Source organism: Malaya genurostris, chromosome 3 (assembly GCF_030247185.1).
Source record: "Malaya genurostris strain Urasoe2022 chromosome 3, Malgen_1.1, whole genome shotgun sequence".
Lineage (NCBI taxonomy): Eukaryota > Metazoa > Arthropoda > Insecta > Diptera > Culicidae > Malaya > Malaya genurostris.
Window position 1 is genome coordinate 239,908,137 of NC_080572.1, and position 20,515 is coordinate 239,928,651.

The following is a 20,515-nucleotide window of genomic DNA, read 5'->3' on the forward strand; positions in this document are numbered from 1 at the left end:
TTTCGAATTATACGAAACTTTGCAAATGCATAAACAACTATTTTTGTCATAGAATGAAGTAAAAGTTGTTTAAAAATGTTCAATTTTACTAAAATTTCTACTTAAATTTTCCAAAGAAATCGATATTAAAGTACCTTCTTCACGCGATTTTTGTTTCTGTTAAATGCTAAAATGTTGCATATTTTATTGGTTTTCACAATCAACAAAAAAATTTTTGTGCTCAAATAGGGTTTTTGAAATATTTGATTTTTTGTATACGCGCGCTGCATGCAAAGTGCACCGCGTGAGCGAATCGGTATGGTGCGGCGGGGTTCGGTAGGGTGCGATGTCGTCGGTGTGATCGAAGCGAGTTGCGACAGGTTTGGACAAGTAGGCATAGAAAATGAGTTTTTGTCTTTCTTATCTCAACTTTTTTAAACTGTAGTATTTCGATGAATTTTTGCTGTAATATATAAGAGAAAATGAATAATATGAAAAGGGCATCATTACAGCACTAGGTAGATTAAAACATGTTTTTCTATTAAATGTACGTCAGGAAATTTATTGATCACATATTATTTTACAATTTTTTTTAGTTTTTCGTGTGGTTTGGACGCGAAAATAGTCAAGGAAGAAACAAAAGTTTGTGATCATTCCGAAAAAAAAGATTAACGATACAAGTTCAGTGCATTTACTGCACTTCATGAGAAAGATTATAAAATTAGGGCCGAATGGAATTCTTTCGCAGCCTCACATGGGAAAAAAGTTATCTTTGAAGGAACCGTGAAAATACACGCGTATAAATTTAGTTTGCATCAAATCAAAACCAGTTGAATTCCAACTGCGCATAATCTATTCAATTGAGTAAAGGATTCATTCAAAAATATAAACTTTGATTTTTGCATGATAAACGAACCAGACATTCAGGATAGACAACATCAACATCGAATTCAAAACGTAATGACGATTCAAACTACAGGCGAATTTAAGATTTTTTTCGACAACGAAGTATTTGTTGTAAATGTTCTGTTCAAACCACCAGAAAATATAGAATAATCTATTGTCAAACTTGTGAAATAATATGTGATTAATACATTTCCTGACTTACATTTAATAGAGAAACCTGTATAAATCTACCTAGTGGTGTAATGATGCCCTTTTCATATTATTCATTTTCTCTTATATATTACAGCAAAAATTCATCGAAATACTACAGTTTAAAAAAGTTGAGATGAGAAAGACAAAAACTCATTTTCTATGCCTACTTGTCCAAACCTGTCGCAACTCGCTTCGATCACACCGACGACATCGCACCCTACCGAACCCCGCCGCACCATACCGATTCGCTCACGCGGTGCACTTTGCATGCAGCGCGCGTATACAAAAAATCAAATATTTCAAAAACCCTATTTGAGCACAAAAATTTTTTTGTTGATTGTGAAAACCAATAAAATATGCAACATTTTAGCATTTAACAGAAACAAAAATCGCGTGAAGAAGGTACTTTAATATCGATTTCTTTGGAAAATTTAAGTAGAAGTTTTAGTAAAATTGAACATTTTTAAACAACTTTTTCTTCATTCTATGACAAAAATAGTTGTTTATGCATTTGCAAAGTTTCGTATAATTCGAAAGAGAACTTGAGTTTCAGGAAGCATTACAATGAAAAGGTATATAAATGTTAATGTAACTAAAAATAGTATGAAAAATTCGAATATCGACGAAATATTTCACAAACATGTTCGTAGATACTAATACTACAAAACAATAACACTTATTGTACAATCGGTTACTTCGTGAAAAATGGGGGGGGCACTTCAGAAATTTTTACTCAACTGTCAAACCGTTTACTTAATACCAGTTTCGAGTCCACACTAAAATAATGATCACGTTATAGTTACGTGAAAAGTTAGGTGACCTGCTTTTCACGTAGTTTTTCATTACCGTTATATGGTACCAGTGGACTCTTGCACAGTTCGTAGTGCAATAATATTAGATTACATGAAAAAACAACAGCAACGACTTTTTTTTTGTTTTTCCATCTCGGTAAAAATTGAACTCTTTGCTGAAAAAGGCGGGTGGGTAATGTCATGCATATTACGTATCCTAACGCCCTCAGCTTATGGAAAAATAACTCATGTAACGGTTCGTAATACCTATAGCTTACAATTAAGCAACGTATTAAACGCTTATAATTTACCAAGACAAGCGCATGTAACGCCTCATAACTCTTTAACCTTCAGAAAGCAACACATGTAACGCTTGGTAAGACATGTTATTTACAAAAAATAACGTACGTAACGCTTATTAACTATAGAAAAATAATGCAGGTAACGCTTCGTTAAGCTTTCTTCTTAAAAAAAGTAACGCATGTTACGCCTATATATTACAACAAAGTAACGTTTTGTAACGCCTATAACTTACAAAATGGTAACTCATGTAACTACTCATAACACCTGAGCCTTAAAAAAGTAATGCGTAATAAAATATAGTAATACACCTACAAAAAATGTAACGCTTCGTAACACATATAACTCACAAACACATATAACGCATGTAAGGGCTATGAATTATGGAAAAAAATGTATGTTACGCTTCGTAATGCCTCGTTCTTAAAGTAATGCTTCGTAACGCCTATAACTTACGAAAAATGATCCATGTAACGGTTCGTACTGCCTGTAACTAACATCTATAACTTACAAAAAAGTAAAGAATGTAACGCTTATTAATTATGGAAAAGTAATGCATGTTACGCTTCGTAACGCTTTATTCTTTAAAAAAATTACTATTACTTTAAATTACAACAAAGTTACGCTTTGTAACGTCTAGTGCAAGGCCTATTAATTATAGAAAAGTAGCGCACATAACGCTTTGTAACACCTTCAACTTATGAAAACAGTAACACATGTTAACGATTTGTGTTTTAGTTTTTGTTAACACGTAGAGCTGTCTTGAGCTAGTTTTAAATATGATCAGTATCTATCGGGGAAAACTGATTGGAAAATTGACATGTGAATGCAATTATGTAATGAAAACCGCGAAAATGTTACCGCAGAGACGAGCCCGAACAATTTCCCCGCTTAGGAGTTAGCTACGGGTTCGAGTCCCGGGTATTCAGTAACATTTTTGCCTTTTTCAGTACATAGTTGGTTTTCATTACATAGTAATGCCTAAAACCTACAACAAAGTAACACTTCTTAATACCTATAACTTAAGAAAAAGTAACGCTTGTGAAGGCTCGTAACACCTATAACTTACAAAAAACAGTAAAGTGTGTGTCGTTTCGAGATATGTCGCGTTCATAAGGAAAGACTATCTTTCTCAGTTTAATGAGGGTATCGATAAGTAGTTAGCAACATTCAAACAGTTATTACTCTGAAATGGCTTAATTTTTTGATGCGTGTTTTGCGGTGACATGTTTGTTTACATGTCAATAACAGCTGCGCAATCGATTGGTTTCGGTACAGTTTATCGTTTCAATGATGAGTCGAATTGATCCGGAAACGCGAAAGAAAATTCTGCACACTTGGTGCTCAGAAAGTGGTGTCACGTACAACGAAATTGCAAAACGGGTGAAAGTGCACCACACCAGTGTCAAAAATATTATCGAGAAGTTCGGTAAGACCCTTTCCATGAAGGATTTGCCCCGATCCGGTAGGAAAAGCCAGCCCGGCCGGGACTTAAAAGTGGTTGAGTACATCAGGAAAACCCATCGGCGTCGACGCGGGATTTGGCCAAGCAATTCAACACCAGCATCTGGATGATTCAACGGATCAAAGTTCGGAACTCCCCGAAAACGTACAAGAAACAGAAGGTGCCGAAAAAGTCCCTGATACAGCAAGTTCAGGCCAAAACAAGAGCGTGAAAACTGTATAACCGAATTCTACAGAATCCCTACGCCAAGGAAGACTCTTGAGCGCTGCCCGGACCGCAATATTATACGAAATCGGTGTACCAGGACCTGGACGACGCTGACACCACGGTGGCGATGGAAAAGTTTGGGCAGAAGGTGTTGGTCTGGCAAGTAATTTGTACCTGTGGTTTGCGGTCGTCGATTTTCTTCACGAAGAGCACAATTAACGCCAAGGTGTACGAGGAAGAATGTTTGAAGAAGAGAACGCTGCCACTGTACGGAAAGCATAAGGCTCCTCTCTTCTGGCCGGATTTGGCTTCAGCCCACTTCTGGCCGGATTTGGCTTCAGCCAACTTCATTCTACAATGGTTGTAAAAAAATAATGTACAATTCGTGGAAAAGGACATCAACCCACCTAACTGCCCGGATCTTCGGCCAATTGAAAGGTATTGGGCAATTGTCAAGCGACACTTTCGGAATGAAGGTACAGTGTTCCAAAACATGCAAGAGTTAAAAAAAACTGGACAACTGCCACCAGGAAAGTCACAAAAGTAACTGTGCAGAATTTAATGAAGAATGTAAAGTCCAAAGTGCGAGCGTTTCACAGAAACTAGGATTTTCTTCAATATAATCAGTGAAATGCATAAAAATTTAATTTTTTTACAATATATCGAAAGTTGATGTCAAAATATGTTTTTTTTTGCTTTTTTATTCAATAATCAATGTTGCTAACTACTTTTCGATACACTCCTTATGCACTCAAGATCTTCTCTAGAAGTTTATAATAAAATATTGTGGCGTTCAAGAAATTCACAAGCAACTGATACTCCTGAAAAATACGTAACAACGATAAAATCTTTGAAAATGAACAGAACAGGAATGCCAAGTATTAAAAATTGTATATTTCGAGTGAGATTTAACTTCACTAAAAAGGGGACGGGTACAGCGTGATGGGTAAGTCGATGCCTTTCACGCAGCCTGCCTTGGTTCGATTCCCAACCCCACACATAGGGTCAGAAAAATTTTCTGGCCCGAAGAGGCGAATGACCTTAAGGTTAAAACCTCTATAATCGAAATAAAAAAAAACTTCACTATATCAATACTTTACAGTATTGTCCAATTTTATTTTATGAGGTTCTGATGAATGCTTACATCCACTAAGCAATCGTCTTGCGCGTATTAGACTAGTGAAACAATTACAGGTTGGTATACAAGACACGACCGATTGCGATGACATTTAAAATGCAAGAATTCAAACATTGATGAGACTATATTAATGATAGAAGTCACGATTCTAGGAAACAAGAAATAACGCAGAATATTTCTACTGATTTGTAAAACAACTCTAATTTAAATGTTTATTATGTTGGATATCGCATGCGTTATTATAAAGAACTATTTCTATTATTTCGTATAAGGAGTGTATCGAAAATAAGCTATCCACAAATTTTTCTTTCAAATTATGATTAAAAACGATATTTTATTCAAATTAAAAATTGATCCTTCATTGTACGAGGCTAAACTTGAGCATAATGAAAACCGGATGAAATTTAAGTTATTCCTTCACGAATGTTGGAACATTTGATCGAACACTCTTCATCAAGCTCCGGACAAGTGTTGCATCGCATTTTTTGGACGCTTGAGCCCAAATTTTTTTGGACTCCCAGCTGCCTTACCAGTCTTCTTGAAGACCCACTTCACGATTGTCGAGTAACGTTCGATGGGTCGAAACCGAGGACAATTTGGTGGATTGAGATTTTTCTCAACGAAATTTATACCTTTTTCCGCAAGCCAATTGAGAGTGGTTTTGGCATAGTGAGCCGATGCTAAATCCGTGTATGCTTCTTATATAAAGGCAGCAATCTCGTCTGGAGACACTCAGATCGATAGATTTCTGCATTTATAGTTCCGGTAGTGTAAAAAATGGTTGACTTCAAGCCACAGGAACATATTGCTTGCCATACCAGTACCTTTCGACGGAAATTCTCCACATTTCCACATCGCTCACATCCTCCCCAACGACGACAGTTACCTATTGTGGACCTGGAAGGGTCCTTTACATAAGTCTCATCGTCCATCAAAATGCATGCATTCGGATACTGCAACAGACGCGTTTGTCGTTCGCTGGAGCTGATATCGTGCTTTATAAGGCCTAAGGTTTGAGTTTCAGCAAGAGAATGCTATTCGTATTCATGTCTCTGACATTACTCACCAGCATTTTTTTGGTTTTGATCTTGAAATAATGATCGATCTTGTCATGTCGGGAAGCTGCTTGAAATCTGCTTTGACTTTGACACTACGCTGTCAATTTTTTCCAGAACTTTGTTTTGGGTTTCTTCTACCTGCAGAGATTTGTATTCCGCCGTTTTCTTCACTTTTCGAACGAAAGAATATGACGTTCTGAGCTTTTTAGCCATATCTTGGATGGAAAAATTCGGGTTTCGCTGATTCAGTCTGGAATTTGAAAAGGCAAAAAAAGTCAATGCCAAAATATTTCCTGATCTGCTTCAAGCACGGGAAAATCTAAGAACTGGATTGGGTCAATGGTTTAGAATATTATCTTACAACAGACGACATGTAAATAATAATAGGCATCGCACTTGTGTACGACCACGAGTATTGATTATGAAGGCAAACATTAAACCTGATCTTAGCGGGAATGAATAAACACCAAAAAATAAATTGCCTAGCCGTAATTTCGATTTCAAGCTGTGCAATGTTTATTTCTTATGTCGTGCCACGAAGTAAACCAAATCTAACAACCGAACGTCTCCATAATTTGTTTACCATTCATTCGGAGATGATTTACCGTTCTATTTTATTCCATCTGCTAGTGTGCCAAAACGGTGCAAGCAAAATCTTTGATCGTCAGTTTCGAATCCCAATTTTCTCCCACGCCAATCAGAAGACGAAGGAAAAAAACAAACGAAAAGATCATGCAATTGGAAAAGAACAACACCACACAAGTCCCACAAATGAAATTTATTTCGAATGTTTGTGTGTTTTTTTTTAATTCAATACCGGTGGGGCCAATAATTTCAGTGATGAATTAGGGAATCAGCATCCATTAGTGTGTGATCGGTAGCCGGTGACGTTGACGTTGATGATGATGATGATACCCAATAAAATAGCACCGAGCAGCACATCTGCCTGAGGAAGGAATCAATTTATCTAAATAAAAATTTAAACAGGAACAGAAAATACTAAGGAACCGATCTCATGTTTCGTTGGTGCTTCGGCCGCCGAACAAGAAGAAAAGTGAAAAATTTGTGATTTGAGGATTATTTTCCTCCGTTTAGCCGGCCCGTGTGACACTGTTATTGGCTTGAGACGAGCTAGAGAGAGAGCAGATTTCCTGTACGACAAGGGTGTCGAGAAGATATGCTGGACCTGCAGCGGCACATTGATTGTCCGCTGTGGGAAGTACTCAGTAGCCCGTTAATACCATGGAGCGGAATGCGATACGCCTGTGTGAAGGTTCTGCACGCGTACTGTAAGGTGTTTGACCAGCAGGAGCTGTACGATTTGGTTGTAAGGTAAATCTAAATAGAAGTAATTTTTTCTAACAATTATCATACAGTTAAGTTTGCATTGATACCGACGAACAAAATAAAATCTCCCCAAAATAATTGACATCATTTACGACGAACGGTTCGGAATTCGATTTCAAACGGCCTACGTCAACAGTACACAAGAATAGCGAAATTCCATGCTCCCTGCAACGTAAAATATTTTATTATTTTTAGATTCCCCGCCCGTAATTCCCCAAAACATAAACCATTCATCTTTTCGCACAAAGTCAAGTTCAGCCATGAACGGAAATCGTTTACCAACAAACGCTAGCAGAAAGAAACGAAGAAAAACAAATGCAATTCTAGGTAATGTTTGGAAGTGACCACGTCTCCCCTTTCCCATCCAAAAACACAGGATAGTTTAAAAACAAGGTCATCAACAAAGAAAAATAAAAAAAATGCTAAACACATTGAACTCCACGCGTCCTAAAGTGCGCAAAGGTACTATTCCTTTTCAACTTTGGCAAAATCTCGATTGATTTACGCCAGCTTCTTCTTCTTCTTCTTCTTTACGCGGCACTGACGGCTAACAAGATGAAAAACAATTTGTGCCTCAAAGTATAACATAAATAATAAGCCATATCACTCAGGCACAAACGCGCTTCGGTTCACCCTCCCGGGATAGTCGAATCGGGACGGAACAGCCGGACGGGCAATCGGCGGGAAAACGAACCATTACACGCGAATGGCAAACCTCGGCTCTGTTCGGTGCCGAGATTGAGTGGCTAATAAAAATAACAATGTGTGGTGCGAGCAACAACATCAATATCACACGCTACGAAGCGGTGGCGACTGGTGCGAACGATTGACGCTTGAGGATTGACTGACTGTCTCTGCTTGGGGGATTCGCCCCCCCCCCCTCGGGTGCTGATGGGAAATGATGCTGTTTGACCGCAGAGCGGTAGGCACGGTACTGACCAAAGAAACCATATTCGCTACTATTTTGCTGAAATATAGGCGATTTTTTCAGCAAAATAAAGTCAATAGTTTCATTGTCAAGATTCTTTGCGGTTGGGTGTCATTCTCAAAATCAGGAAACTAAAAGCATTTGCGGCTAGTTATTCTATTAAAGAAGATTGAATTCAATTGATTTCAAGCAAATATTGATCGTTATGAAAAATACCACAAACCTAACCAAAATATCTAAAATTCAAAAAATGCACAAAATACCAGAAATATTCAAAAAACAAAAAGATAGTGAACCTAAAATACAAAAAATAAACAAATACACCAAAAGTACAAAAAATATCAAAAATAACAACAATACAAAAAAAAAACAATGTCAAAAATACCGAATATCAATAATATCAAAAAGATACCAAAAATACTAAATATACCAAATAGGGGTAGACGGGGTAAAAGGCACCCCCTAACGAAATGTAGCTATATATTAACTATACAGAATAACACGGAAGAGTTTCATGCATGACTATCTTCCGTAATCATTATTTCTCAAAATTACGTACAAATACGCGCTGAATGCATTGAAAAATACATGAAATATCTTATTTTCCAAAACCCTTAAAAATTGTCTATTGTGTGACGATTATCTGAACATAGAAGCAGGGTGATCTTAAACAACGGATAAGCATCCATCAAAACCACGGATTAAAGCTCATGAAAACCACGGAGAAATTTTCACCCTCATAAAGCTTCTTCTTCTTATTAGAAGAAGGCCTTAGACTTTTCGTTGACGAAATATTTGCAGGTGGAAGATTCACTATTATTCATTATATTGATAACTTATGGATAATTTTTGTAAGCGAATTCTTGAGCATTTTGCCTCACACAATTCGGGTCATTTTGCCCTCAGAAATATGAGATGATAAATTTGACTATTTTTCTATAAAATTGCAAATACATCGTCTGTATTACATCGTCTGTCTGTATTATTAGCCAATGGAACACCCATCAATGTGTACGGAGAGGCTCTTCTAAAAGTTAACCTTGGTCTTCGCCGTGAATTTTTGTGGTCTTTTCTAATCGCTGAGGTCACAACTGGAATTATTGGTGCCGATTTTATAAGCCATTTCGATTTATTAATTGATCTTAAACGAAATCGCCTCATAGACAATGTCACATTACTCGAATCGACAGGACAGCTTACACGTGTCAGTGAATATTCCGTAAAAACATTCAGTGCAGTTTCACCGTATGCTGAGTTGCTAGCCGAATTTCCCAACATAACGCGGTTAACTCTGCCAGGTACTGCAAGCAAATCATCAGTCGTCCACCGAATCGAAACAACTGGCCAACCCGTTTACGCTAGACCGAGACGATTACCACCAGACAAGCTCGACGCAGCTCGCAGTGAATTTGAGCACCTGATGAAGCTTGGCATCTGCAGACCGTCTAGTAGCAACTGGGCCAGCCCGCTTCACATGGTCAAGAAAGCCGACGGTTCTTGGCGTCCGTGTGGAGACTATCGTGCTCTAAATGCTCAGACCATTCCGGATCGATATCCACTACCGTACCTTCAGGATTTCACAATGAATTTGCAAGGTAAAACTATTTTTTCGAAGGTCGATTTGCAAAAGGCGTTTCACCAAGTGCCGATCCATCCTGAAGACATCCCCAAGACGGCTATTACGACGCCATTCGGACTTTTTGAATTTTCATACATGACGTTTGGTTTACGAAACGCGGCTCAGACGTTTCAAAGGCTGATTCATGAGGTCGTCCGCGGATTGGATTTCGTCTTTCCTTACATTGACGATTTATTCATCGCCTCGTCATCACCTGAAGAACATCGCGACCATTTGCGTCAGCTGTTTGAGCGGTTACAGCAGCACAATTTAGCAATCAATGTTGCATAGTGTGAATTTGGCCGAGCAGAAATTGTCTTTCTGAGTCATTCCGTCAACGCTGATGGAATCCGTCCTCTACCCGAACGAGTTAAAGCGATCGAAAAATTTTCGAAACCATCAACAGTTAAGGAGCTAAAAAGTTTTTTGGCAATGATAAACTTTTATCGAAGATTCGTGCCAAATGCTATTGAATCCCAAATACCCTTATTAGCGATGACTCCGGGTAACAAACGCAACGATCGAACCGCTCTGACCTGGCGCAGTTTTGCGAGCGCAGTTTTGCTAGCACATCCAGCAAAATCGGCTGAGCTTTCTCTTTGGGTGGATGCATCTGACAAAGCAGCCGGAGCAGTACTACATCAAATTGTTTACGGAAATATTCAGCCACTAGGATTCTTCTCAAAGAAATTTGACGCAGCACAACTACGGTACAGTACCTACGATCGTGAGCTAACCGCGATTTACCTTGCGGTGCGACATTTTAAGTATATGATAGAAGGACGCTGTTGCCATATCTATACAGATCACAAGCCGATCATATACGCCTTTCATCAGAAGCTCGACAAAGCATCTAATCGTCAAGCACGCCAACTGGACTACATCGGTCAAATAACAACAGATATTCGTCACATTAATGGCAAGGAGAACATCGTAGCAGATTCATTATCCCGAATCACTGCAGTCCGTGCCATCCCAACCATTGATTACGACGCACTTGCTAACAATCAGCAAACCGATGAGGAGCTACAAAACATTATTAATGGTAAATCAAAAACTTCGTTGAAGATGTTACTTTATACTATTCCAGGCAGTTCAAAGCAAGTGTATTGTGATTGCTCCGGTCAACAGATTCGACCGTTTATCACAAAACCATTTCGCAAGGATATACTACAAGCGACGCACAATCTCTCTCACCCCGGTACACGTGCTACAGCCAAATTGATGACTCAACGATTCGTTTGGCCGAACATCAGGAGAGACAGCATCGCTTTCGCCAAAAATTGTCTACAGTGTCAACGGTCTAAGGTAACACGCTACACTCAATCACCCGTTACCCGTTACTCCGCACCAGACGATCGTTTTTCGCACATCAATATTGACATTGTGGGACCGTTTCCACCAAGCAATGGCAACCGTTACTGCTTGACAATCATCGACCGGTTCTCTCGATGGCCGGAAGCCATCCCTGTTCCTGACATGACTTCCACAACAATCGCTCAAGCACTTGTCACTGGATGGATAGCTCGATTCGGTGTACCTGCGTACATCACCACCGACCAAGGACGTCAATTTGAATCATCTCTATTTGCTGAGTTGGTTCGATTAATGGGCATCAGCCACCTGCGAACGACACCGTACCACCCCCAAGCGAATGGAATCATCGAACGATGGCATCGGACACTTAAAGCAGCTATCCTTTGTCACAACCCGGACCACTGGTCGGATTACTTGCCAATGATCTTGCTTGGCTTACGGACAACTCACAAAGAAGACATTGGAGCATCTCCTGCTGAGATGGTGTACGGTTCGACCCTCCGTATACCATCTGAATTTTTCATCGAGAACACCAGCCAGAAAAACGAAACTGATTTCGTTATCAAGCTTCGAGCGACCATGCAAAATTTGAAACCTATGGCAACGGCATGGCATGGTAAACAAAGCGTTTTTGTGCATCATGATCTTCGTAGTTGCAAGCACGTCTTCATTCGCAATGACTCCGTGAGACCGTCGCTATCGCCCCCATATGATGGTCCATTTGAGGTGTTACGTCGAAATAAAAAATTCTTCAAAATTAGAGTAAAGAATAGAATGGTAAACGTTTCCATCGATCGGTTGAAACCAGCATATTCAACTGATGAGCAGCAGCAGCTACACAGTAGTGTTGATCCCCCAGCTACCACAAATGTTGAACGTCGACCAGTGAAGGTGACCCGATTTGGTCGACGAGTCGTCATCCCACAACGCTTCAGCTAGATCGACGCCTCGTCTAAGAGGGGAGTAATGTAGCATCATCTGAACGCTGTCTATCACCGCGCGCCAACGCTACAAGCAACAAGCACGCGGTAGTTTTTATTGTCAGAGAGACAATCCGCAATCGCTTCACAAAACGTACTTCTTTTGCTTTTGTGTCTCTACGATTGTTTCTGCTGATCTCTGCAGAAAAGTTTAGCTCACGCAAAACGAATTATATTGAATTTAAACAATAACCCTTTATAACATTATTCTTATAGTTTCTAAGCGCCACATGATAAGGCACCTTCTGAAGTTGTATAAATACCCCCAGTTGTTAAGAATAAATTTTAGTCTTAAACCAAACCTGAAGATAACTCATTTCTGCCTTAAACCGGCCAAAGAACTAATTTTAAATACCAGAATGATTGGCAGAGAAGTTCACTGGTTACATAATTAAAATCGTCTTCCTCAACCTAGAAAATTACTATGGAATGAACATCAAATATTACTTATAACAGAGACATAATTGTTTTTTTATAATTTTTCCAGATATGATTGAACCATCGCTACCAAAATTTTATAGTAATCTGTTGTTATGGCGGACTTTCAGTTTCATTAAAATTTCAGCAAAAAAAATTGGTAACTTTTGAGAAAAGCAAAAGGTGAATTGTGCCTCGGGGGTGCGTTTTACCCCATTTTCCCCTATACTATAAATACAGAAAAACGAAATTATCAAAAATTATTAAACATTACTTAAATGTCAAAAACACCACAAATTCTAAAAATGCTGAAAATACCAAAATTTCCGGAAATTAAAAATTTCCAGAAATGCCTTAAATACCAAATATACCAAAAATGCTAAACTAGCAAAAATACCACTATTACAATAAAAACACCTAAAACACAAAAAAACTAAATTCAACAAAACCACCAATATTACCAAAAATGCCAAAAATGTTGAGAAATGTCAAAAACACCACAAATATGGTAACAGAGGTATTTTAGCCACTTCATATATTTTGTCCACTCTAACAAACTTTATGGATTTAATCGATGTTAAGCAACCCATGTTGCATCAATTTGAAGCTAATCAATTGCGAAAGGGTTTTTCATAGATGGTTCATTTGGTGGATATTTTTACAAAGTGGACCAACATAATATCAATACTAAAGTGGGTCAAAATACCACTTTTACCCTTCCAAAAATGCCAAAAAAAGATAAACGAAAATATTGAAATTATCAAAAATACTAAAACATACAACAAATACCCGAAATACCGAAAGGAAATAACAAAAATTTCTGATATGACTTAAATACCAAAAATACAAAAAAAAACATAAATAGAAAATAATCCAAAAATACCAGAAATATCAAAATACCAAAATTATTAAAAATACCATAAAATACCTAAAATACATAAAATAGTTAAAATACTTAAAATACCTAATATACCTAAAATATCTAAAATACTCAAAATACCTAAAATACCTAAAACAACTAAAATACCTAAAATACCTAAAATACTCAAAATACCTAAAATACCTAAAATACCTAAAATACCTAAAATACCTAAAATACCTAAAATACCTAAAATACCTAAAACAACTAAAATACATAAAATACCTAAAATACTCAAATTACCTAAAATACCTAAAATACCTAAAATACCTAAAATACCTAAAATACCTAAAATACCTAAAATACCTAAAATACCTAAAATACCTAAAATACCTAAAATACCTAAAATACCTAAAATACCTAAAATACCTAAAATACCAAAAATACCAAAAATATCAAAAACATCAAATATATCAATAATAACAATATTGAAAATACCAATTCAAAAATACAAAAAAAAATTAAACGCAAAAAATATCCAAAACACCAATAATACAAATTTAACAAAAATATCAATATTACCAAAAACAACAAAAATGTAAAAAATATCATAAATACCACAAATGCCAAAATTACTGAGAATGCCGAAAATACCAAAATTTCCGGAAATATCTAAAATTCTTTAGAAACAAAAAGTTACCCAAAATACAAAAAAAAACGAAACCATCAAAATACTTATCGAAAATACCAATCATACCACGCATTCCTAAAATACTGAAAATACCAAAAGTACCAATATTTCCTCCTGGGTTGGCGGTTCAATGCATAGGGCGCTGGTCTTACAAGCCAGTTGTCGTATGTTCGAGTCCCGACCTGGAAGGATTCTTAGTGTCAGTAGGATCCATAGTACTAGCCATGCAATGATTCTGTACACTAAGAATCGGCTGCGAAGTCTGTTGAAACAGAAAGGCCAAATTCCACAAAAGGAATGTAATGCCAGGACTTTGCTTTTTACCAATATTTCCGGAAAATAAAAAAATCCTTGAATACAAAAGATACCACTAATTCCAAAAATACCAAACATGCCAAATTTACCATAAATACTAAAAAAAACTAAATTCCCAAAAATTCCTTAAGTACCAAAAAATACTAAAAATACCAAATATATGGTATACACTGAAGTCTTTTTTTATGCGCATAACTCTGAAACTTCGCATAAAAAAAAACCGCGGAAAGGAAACCGCATAACTCTGAAAATTCAAATAAAAAAACCGCATAAATTTGAAACTTCGCATAAAAAAAGTTGCATAAAAAACGCATTAAAAAAGACCTCAGTGTATTAAAATACTAAAGAAACTAAAATACAGAAAATTCCGACTTTATCATAAATGCTGAAACATACTACAAATACCCAAAATAACAAAAATACCAATGATACCAAAAGTACAAAAAATACCACAAATTCAAAAAAATACCAAAAATACTAAATTAAAAAAAATACCAGTATTACCATAAATACCATAAATGTTGAAAAACGTCAAAAATACCTAAAATTGAAAAAAAACTAAATTTAACTAAAGTACCAATATTACCAAAAATTTTGAGAAATATTGAAAACACCACAAATAGCCAAAATACAAACAAAAACGAAAATATCGATATTATCAAAAATACTGAAACATATCACAAATATCTAAAATACCGAAAGTTTCGTAAATAACAGTAATGCCTTAAATACCACAAATACAGAAAAACATAAATCCTGAATAATCCGAAAATACCATAAACATCAAAATACCTATATTACAAAAAATACCATTAATAGCTATATTACCAAAAATGTAAAAAAAAACAAAAACCAAAAACAAAATTACAAAACATACCTAAAACAACAAAAATACCATACATGCTGATGCTACCAAAATCGCCAAAAATGTTTGTTTTTGTTTCACAATTATAGCGATTTTAACCTTAAGATCATTCGCCTCTTCGGTCCAGAAAAGCTTTCTGACCCTATGTGCGGGGTTGGGAATCGAACCCAGGTGGGCTGTGTGAAAGGCATCGACTAACCAGGCACATTATTTTGGGGGGGACCAAAAGTGTTGAAAATAATCACAAATACCTGAAATTTTAAAAATACCACAAACACCTAAAATACCAACTATACCATAAATACACAAAAAAAAAACAAAAATACCAAAATCACCAAAAATACAAAATCCTACCAAAAATGCCAAAACCAGTATTTTTGATATTATTCATATTTTTAATATTTTTTAACACTTTTGGTATTTGTTGTATTTTGTGTGTTTTTTTTTTTTAATTTTTGATGATAATAGTGATTTTTGATAACATTGGTATTTAAGGAATTTTTTGATTTTTTTAAATATATTTTCGGCATTTATTACAAACTATTACATCGATCTGTCTTAATTTTCCGACTTTTACTGACGAAAACATGTTTAAGTAACCGAAATCTTCTAAGTTAGTATTTCTATTTAGAAAACACCTCAAACTAATTAGAGCAGACCGGAATGATTTGCCATCAAATCACGTTCCATTATTATCGGCCATCAATCCTGGTAAAATTTACGATGTACTTTAAAAGTCAGTACCAATTAGCGATTGTGACCGCAACCAAAGAGTGTAAGTATTTCCGACAGCAAACAATCACTCAGCGGGCGGGTAAAATCTTAACCTGCTAGTGAACACGGGAAAAATTTAATACCGATCCTATCGGCAGCATTTAAGTGCTCGTCCATTGGCAAAGACTGCTGGCTGCTGTGTTCTCAGCAGCACTGCCTGTCGGGATTTTGTTTTCGCTCGAGGAAGAATCCTCTCAAATTATCTTCATTATGAGCTAATTCAATTAAATTTTACGATCACCGGCATACGATTCCACGATGTACAGTAAAGCAAAACAAGAGAGTCGCGAGTAAGAAATTGTAAGGAACTACATAAATTAGCCGGTGTGAGAAATACCGAACCAACCGCAAACCTTCGTAGAATAAGTAAATTGAGAGACTCAAATCAGCTGTTTGCTCAGTTTCGATTTTCATTTTAAAAACGACCAGGCTGCTACATTTCTCCACTTAGCGACTGCGTCGCCACCCAACGGCCACTAGTGACAAACTGTTCTACTGAATACTTATTCGCTATTTCTCTCTTATTTTTTACTCTCCCGCTCCAGGAAAACCTGCCAAGAATGCAAATGCCCCCGCGAAACACACGCCGTTTATCACGAACAGTTAACTTCAGTGCGTGAGCGCTTAGGATTCAAGCATGACAGTAATACTAGCCGTGTGGATCCACGTCAAATGGGTTACACCTGGGTTCCACCGGGAATACTGACATCAGCGAAGGTAAGAAGATTCTTGCGTGAAACCGACCACGAAATAATATGTTCTCACTCTTCACAGATCCAACGATATTTCGATGTGATTCCGTCGGAAAAAGTTCCTAAAATCGGCACTCAGGGCGAACGGTTCCGGGACAAGCAACTGGTCTACCAACTGCCAAAGCAAGACTTAGCACTAGCCTATTGTAAGCACGTCGAAGAAGCGAATCGGAGCTCGTACGAGGACTTTGTGGCGGCACGGAACGAAATCGCATTGGATATCGGTAAATGCTTTTAGTCTTACCATCCCACGTGTTCCATTCTAAGAAATCTATTCTGCGTTTTCACTGTTTCTAGGATACGTGAAAGACACCCCATCCCCGTGCAAATGTGCCGCATGTGGTGAAACATTAAATCAAGGCGAAATGGCTGTGACGGCACCGAAATTTCGGGATCAAATCCTGTGGCACCCACGGTGCTTCAAGTGCACAACCTGTGATGAGTTGCTAGTCGATCTAACCTACTGTGTGCACGACGACCAAATCTACTGCGAGCGGCACTACGCGGAACTGCTGAAGCCACGCTGTAACGCCTGCGATGAGGTAAGTCAATTTCATGTAATCAATCTCCCTGGGCTAGACCGAACGGTCCTCCCAAGTCAATTTCATGCCGGACAAAGCCATAAAAGTAGCATGTTCAAAGACCCGGACCCGGCCTTAGGATGCGACCAATTAAATTGCCGAATACCGGAATGGGGTTTAATTGATTTGAGCTCAGATCCTGCCAGGCATGAAACCATTAAACAGTATGCGATATACTGATTTATTGCTTGTCCGGACGCATTGTGTATCGTTCAATAAAATCATGATTATAAGGGAACACGCTATTGTAGACACCGTTTCTGTTTGCGCTAGACATACAAGCAAACATGTCACTTTATTTATGTGTACCATCATCGGAAACATCCAATGCTGAAAGCCAGGGCAAGTAAATCAGGCAAGCGATGTGCTGCTTTCCAATTATTGGCTGCCTTTGTGTAATAAAAGCTAGTCCTCTAGAGATTGACTGTGGTTTTGCGAATGCTGGTTGATTAGTTAAGACAACAACCTTTCTGTATAACAGTTTGTGTCGTTCATCGAGCATTTGAAAAATTATTTATACGCAAATATGGTAAGATGGCGCAAGTTTTTGGTCGAAATCTATCGTCACTGGTTCTCAAATCATTTTCGTTTTTAATTTAACAGTACAATTGTTCGAAAAAATATAACTAAAACAGTTTTCTGGGGATATGTTTGTTGCAGTTTCAGTTCTAAAGACTGTCCCAGAAAGTATGGACGCACTTTTATTTCGCTGTAAATAATTCACAAGTGTCAGATATTCAAATTTTATTCGATATACTGACTACAACAACAGAATATTATTCTCAACATTTGCTACTTAGCCATTGTAGACTAGCTGGAGCACCTTCTTGCGAACGTTCCTCATTAAATTCCGTACAGACTTCTTGGCGACAATTTTTGACACTTTTTTCCAATCTTTTTCGAACTGTTGAATGCTTTCGGCTGCCAAAATTCCTCAATTGGTCGAAGTTGTGGGCAATTTGGTGGATTCATGTTTTTTGGGACGAAAGTGACATTTTTGGTAGTATAGCATTCTACCGTTGATTTCGAGTAGTGGCAAGAAGCAAGATCTAGCCAGAAGACAACAGGATCCTTGTGGATTCGAAGTCGCTTTTGTAAACAATCCTTGATGTATATTTCGCTGTTCATTGAAGCAGTGGTGATGAAGGGTTTCGAAATCTTACCGCAGCTACAAATTGCTTGCCAGACCATAGATTTCTTACCAAATTTTTCGACTTCAATCGATGTCTTGGACTGGTTTAACTCTTGCCCTTCTCGCACCGTATAATATTGTGGTCCCGGCAAGGATTTGTAATCGAGTTTCACGTAGGTTTCGTCGTCCATGATTATGCAGTTCAAATTTCCAGCAAGAATCGTATTGTACAGCTTTCGAACCCTCGGCCTGATCGATGCTTCTTGTTTCGGACTACGTTTTGGTTGTTTCTGCTTCTTATAGGTTCGAAGATTCAAACGTTCTTTAGCACGAAGAACATTTGACTTCGAAGTGCCCACTTTTTTGGCCACATCCCGAACTGAAACTTCCTTCTTTTGCTCGAACGCTTTCAGTATACGTTTATCCAACTGAGGGTTAGCAGGACCTTTTTTTCGACCCGTTTTCGGTTTATCCTCAAAGGTGTTATCTTCACCGAACTTCCTGATTGCATTTCGCACGGCTTTTTCACTTACTCCTTCTATTTTTTGCTATCTTTCTCAGTGACAGTCCGCGTTCTGTGCACCATTTGTACACAATTTTCCGACGTTGTCCTGCTGAAAGTTCACGCATTTCGAAACAAACTAATGAAAACGAATAAACAACTGCACAAGTGGTTAGAGATGAGTGTAAACAACAGGACGCAGCCATAAAAATTGACAGATTCTGAACCATTGCGAAATGGCAGCGGTTTTTGGTTGCGTCCATACTTTCTGGTACAGTCTTTATTATCCATCTCTCGAATGAAATTTTCAGTTGTTGAATTTTCTCTTAAAATATAAGTTGGCTAATATCAGACCATTAAAGACATATTCAGTAGTGTTCTAGTTCTAGATGCATAACTTATGTCAGTTGTAAAACAAGAAAAACTGGCAGCTGCAGCAGTGTTTTACCCATTTTTCAAATCTGACAGAAGAACTGTTCGAATAAATAAAACTAGAACGGCTTGCTGGGGATACAATTGTTCCAGGGGTTATGTCACAATAAACAATTTGGTCATGAAGTAGGCCAGTCTGTTGTTCCTGTGCTTGAAATTTTCTCGGTTTGAATGAACAGAAAGCATGGAGACCTGATACAGATCTTTCAAACCTTTCGGTTCTTCTATTAAATTAAAAATAGATCTCAAAGAACTAACACATCACTGACTAACTAACAAAAAACCCTTCTTGCCATAAATCAATGTTACTCATCAATTTAATCTCCTTTAAGAGCAATACAATCATTCCAACGCTTCTTTAACTTCTCGATACCGTGCTTGTTAGAAGGAATTGTCCTTTGCCTCGAAATAGGTTTCACATTCAGCAATCGCTTCTTCATTTGAGTTGAATTTCTAACGGACGAGCAGTTTTTTTTAGAACAGTGATTAGCTAGTAGTCACTGTGAGCCAGATCTGGACTGTACGGTGGATGAGAAAGCAATTCGAAGTGTTGCCATCGATTTGTGAATCCGTGCATTGTCTTGGTGAATCAGTAATTTGTTCTACGACATTTTAGGTCGTCTTTCCTTGATTTTTGCATTCAAATGATCTAAAAAAGCCGGTGAATCTTTATCAACTATCCTGGCAAAAAAATAGCGAATACTAATCAGAGAATTTCTCAAGATAGTTGATGTGCATCCCAAAATACTGAAGTCATAACCTTCCCAGCTGACCGTTGTGCCTTTGGACGCTTCTGACGTGATTCACCGGCTGCAGTTCATTCAAATAATGATCGTTTTGATTCCGGAGTGAAGTGATGGATCCTTATTTCAACCATTGTCACATATCAATGCCAAAAATCTGATTTATTACTTGTAAATATGGCCAAACACTGCTCTGAATCATCAATACGTTATTGTTTTTGATCGA

General features: G+C 37.5%; 1 protein-coding gene across 3 annotated transcripts in view; it reads left to right on the plus strand.

Moving 5' to 3' along the window:
• Positions 1–20,515, plus strand: part of LOC131435793 (four and a half LIM domains protein 2) — a 412,903-nt gene that overhangs the window by 175,776 nt on the left and 216,612 nt on the right. For 2 of the 3 annotated variants that reach the window (XM_058603996.1, XM_058603995.1), the window contains 3 exons: positions 16,693–16,864; positions 16,922–17,123; positions 17,197–17,441. In XM_058603996.1, the coding sequence (XP_058459979.1) occupies positions 16,693–16,864; positions 16,922–17,123; positions 17,197–17,441 (619 nt within the window). Of the gene's footprint in view, positions 1–7,023; positions 7,369–16,692; positions 16,865–16,921; positions 17,124–17,196; positions 17,442–20,515 lie in introns of all 3 variants that reach the window. The other variant, XM_058603997.1, reaches the window with a different exon arrangement.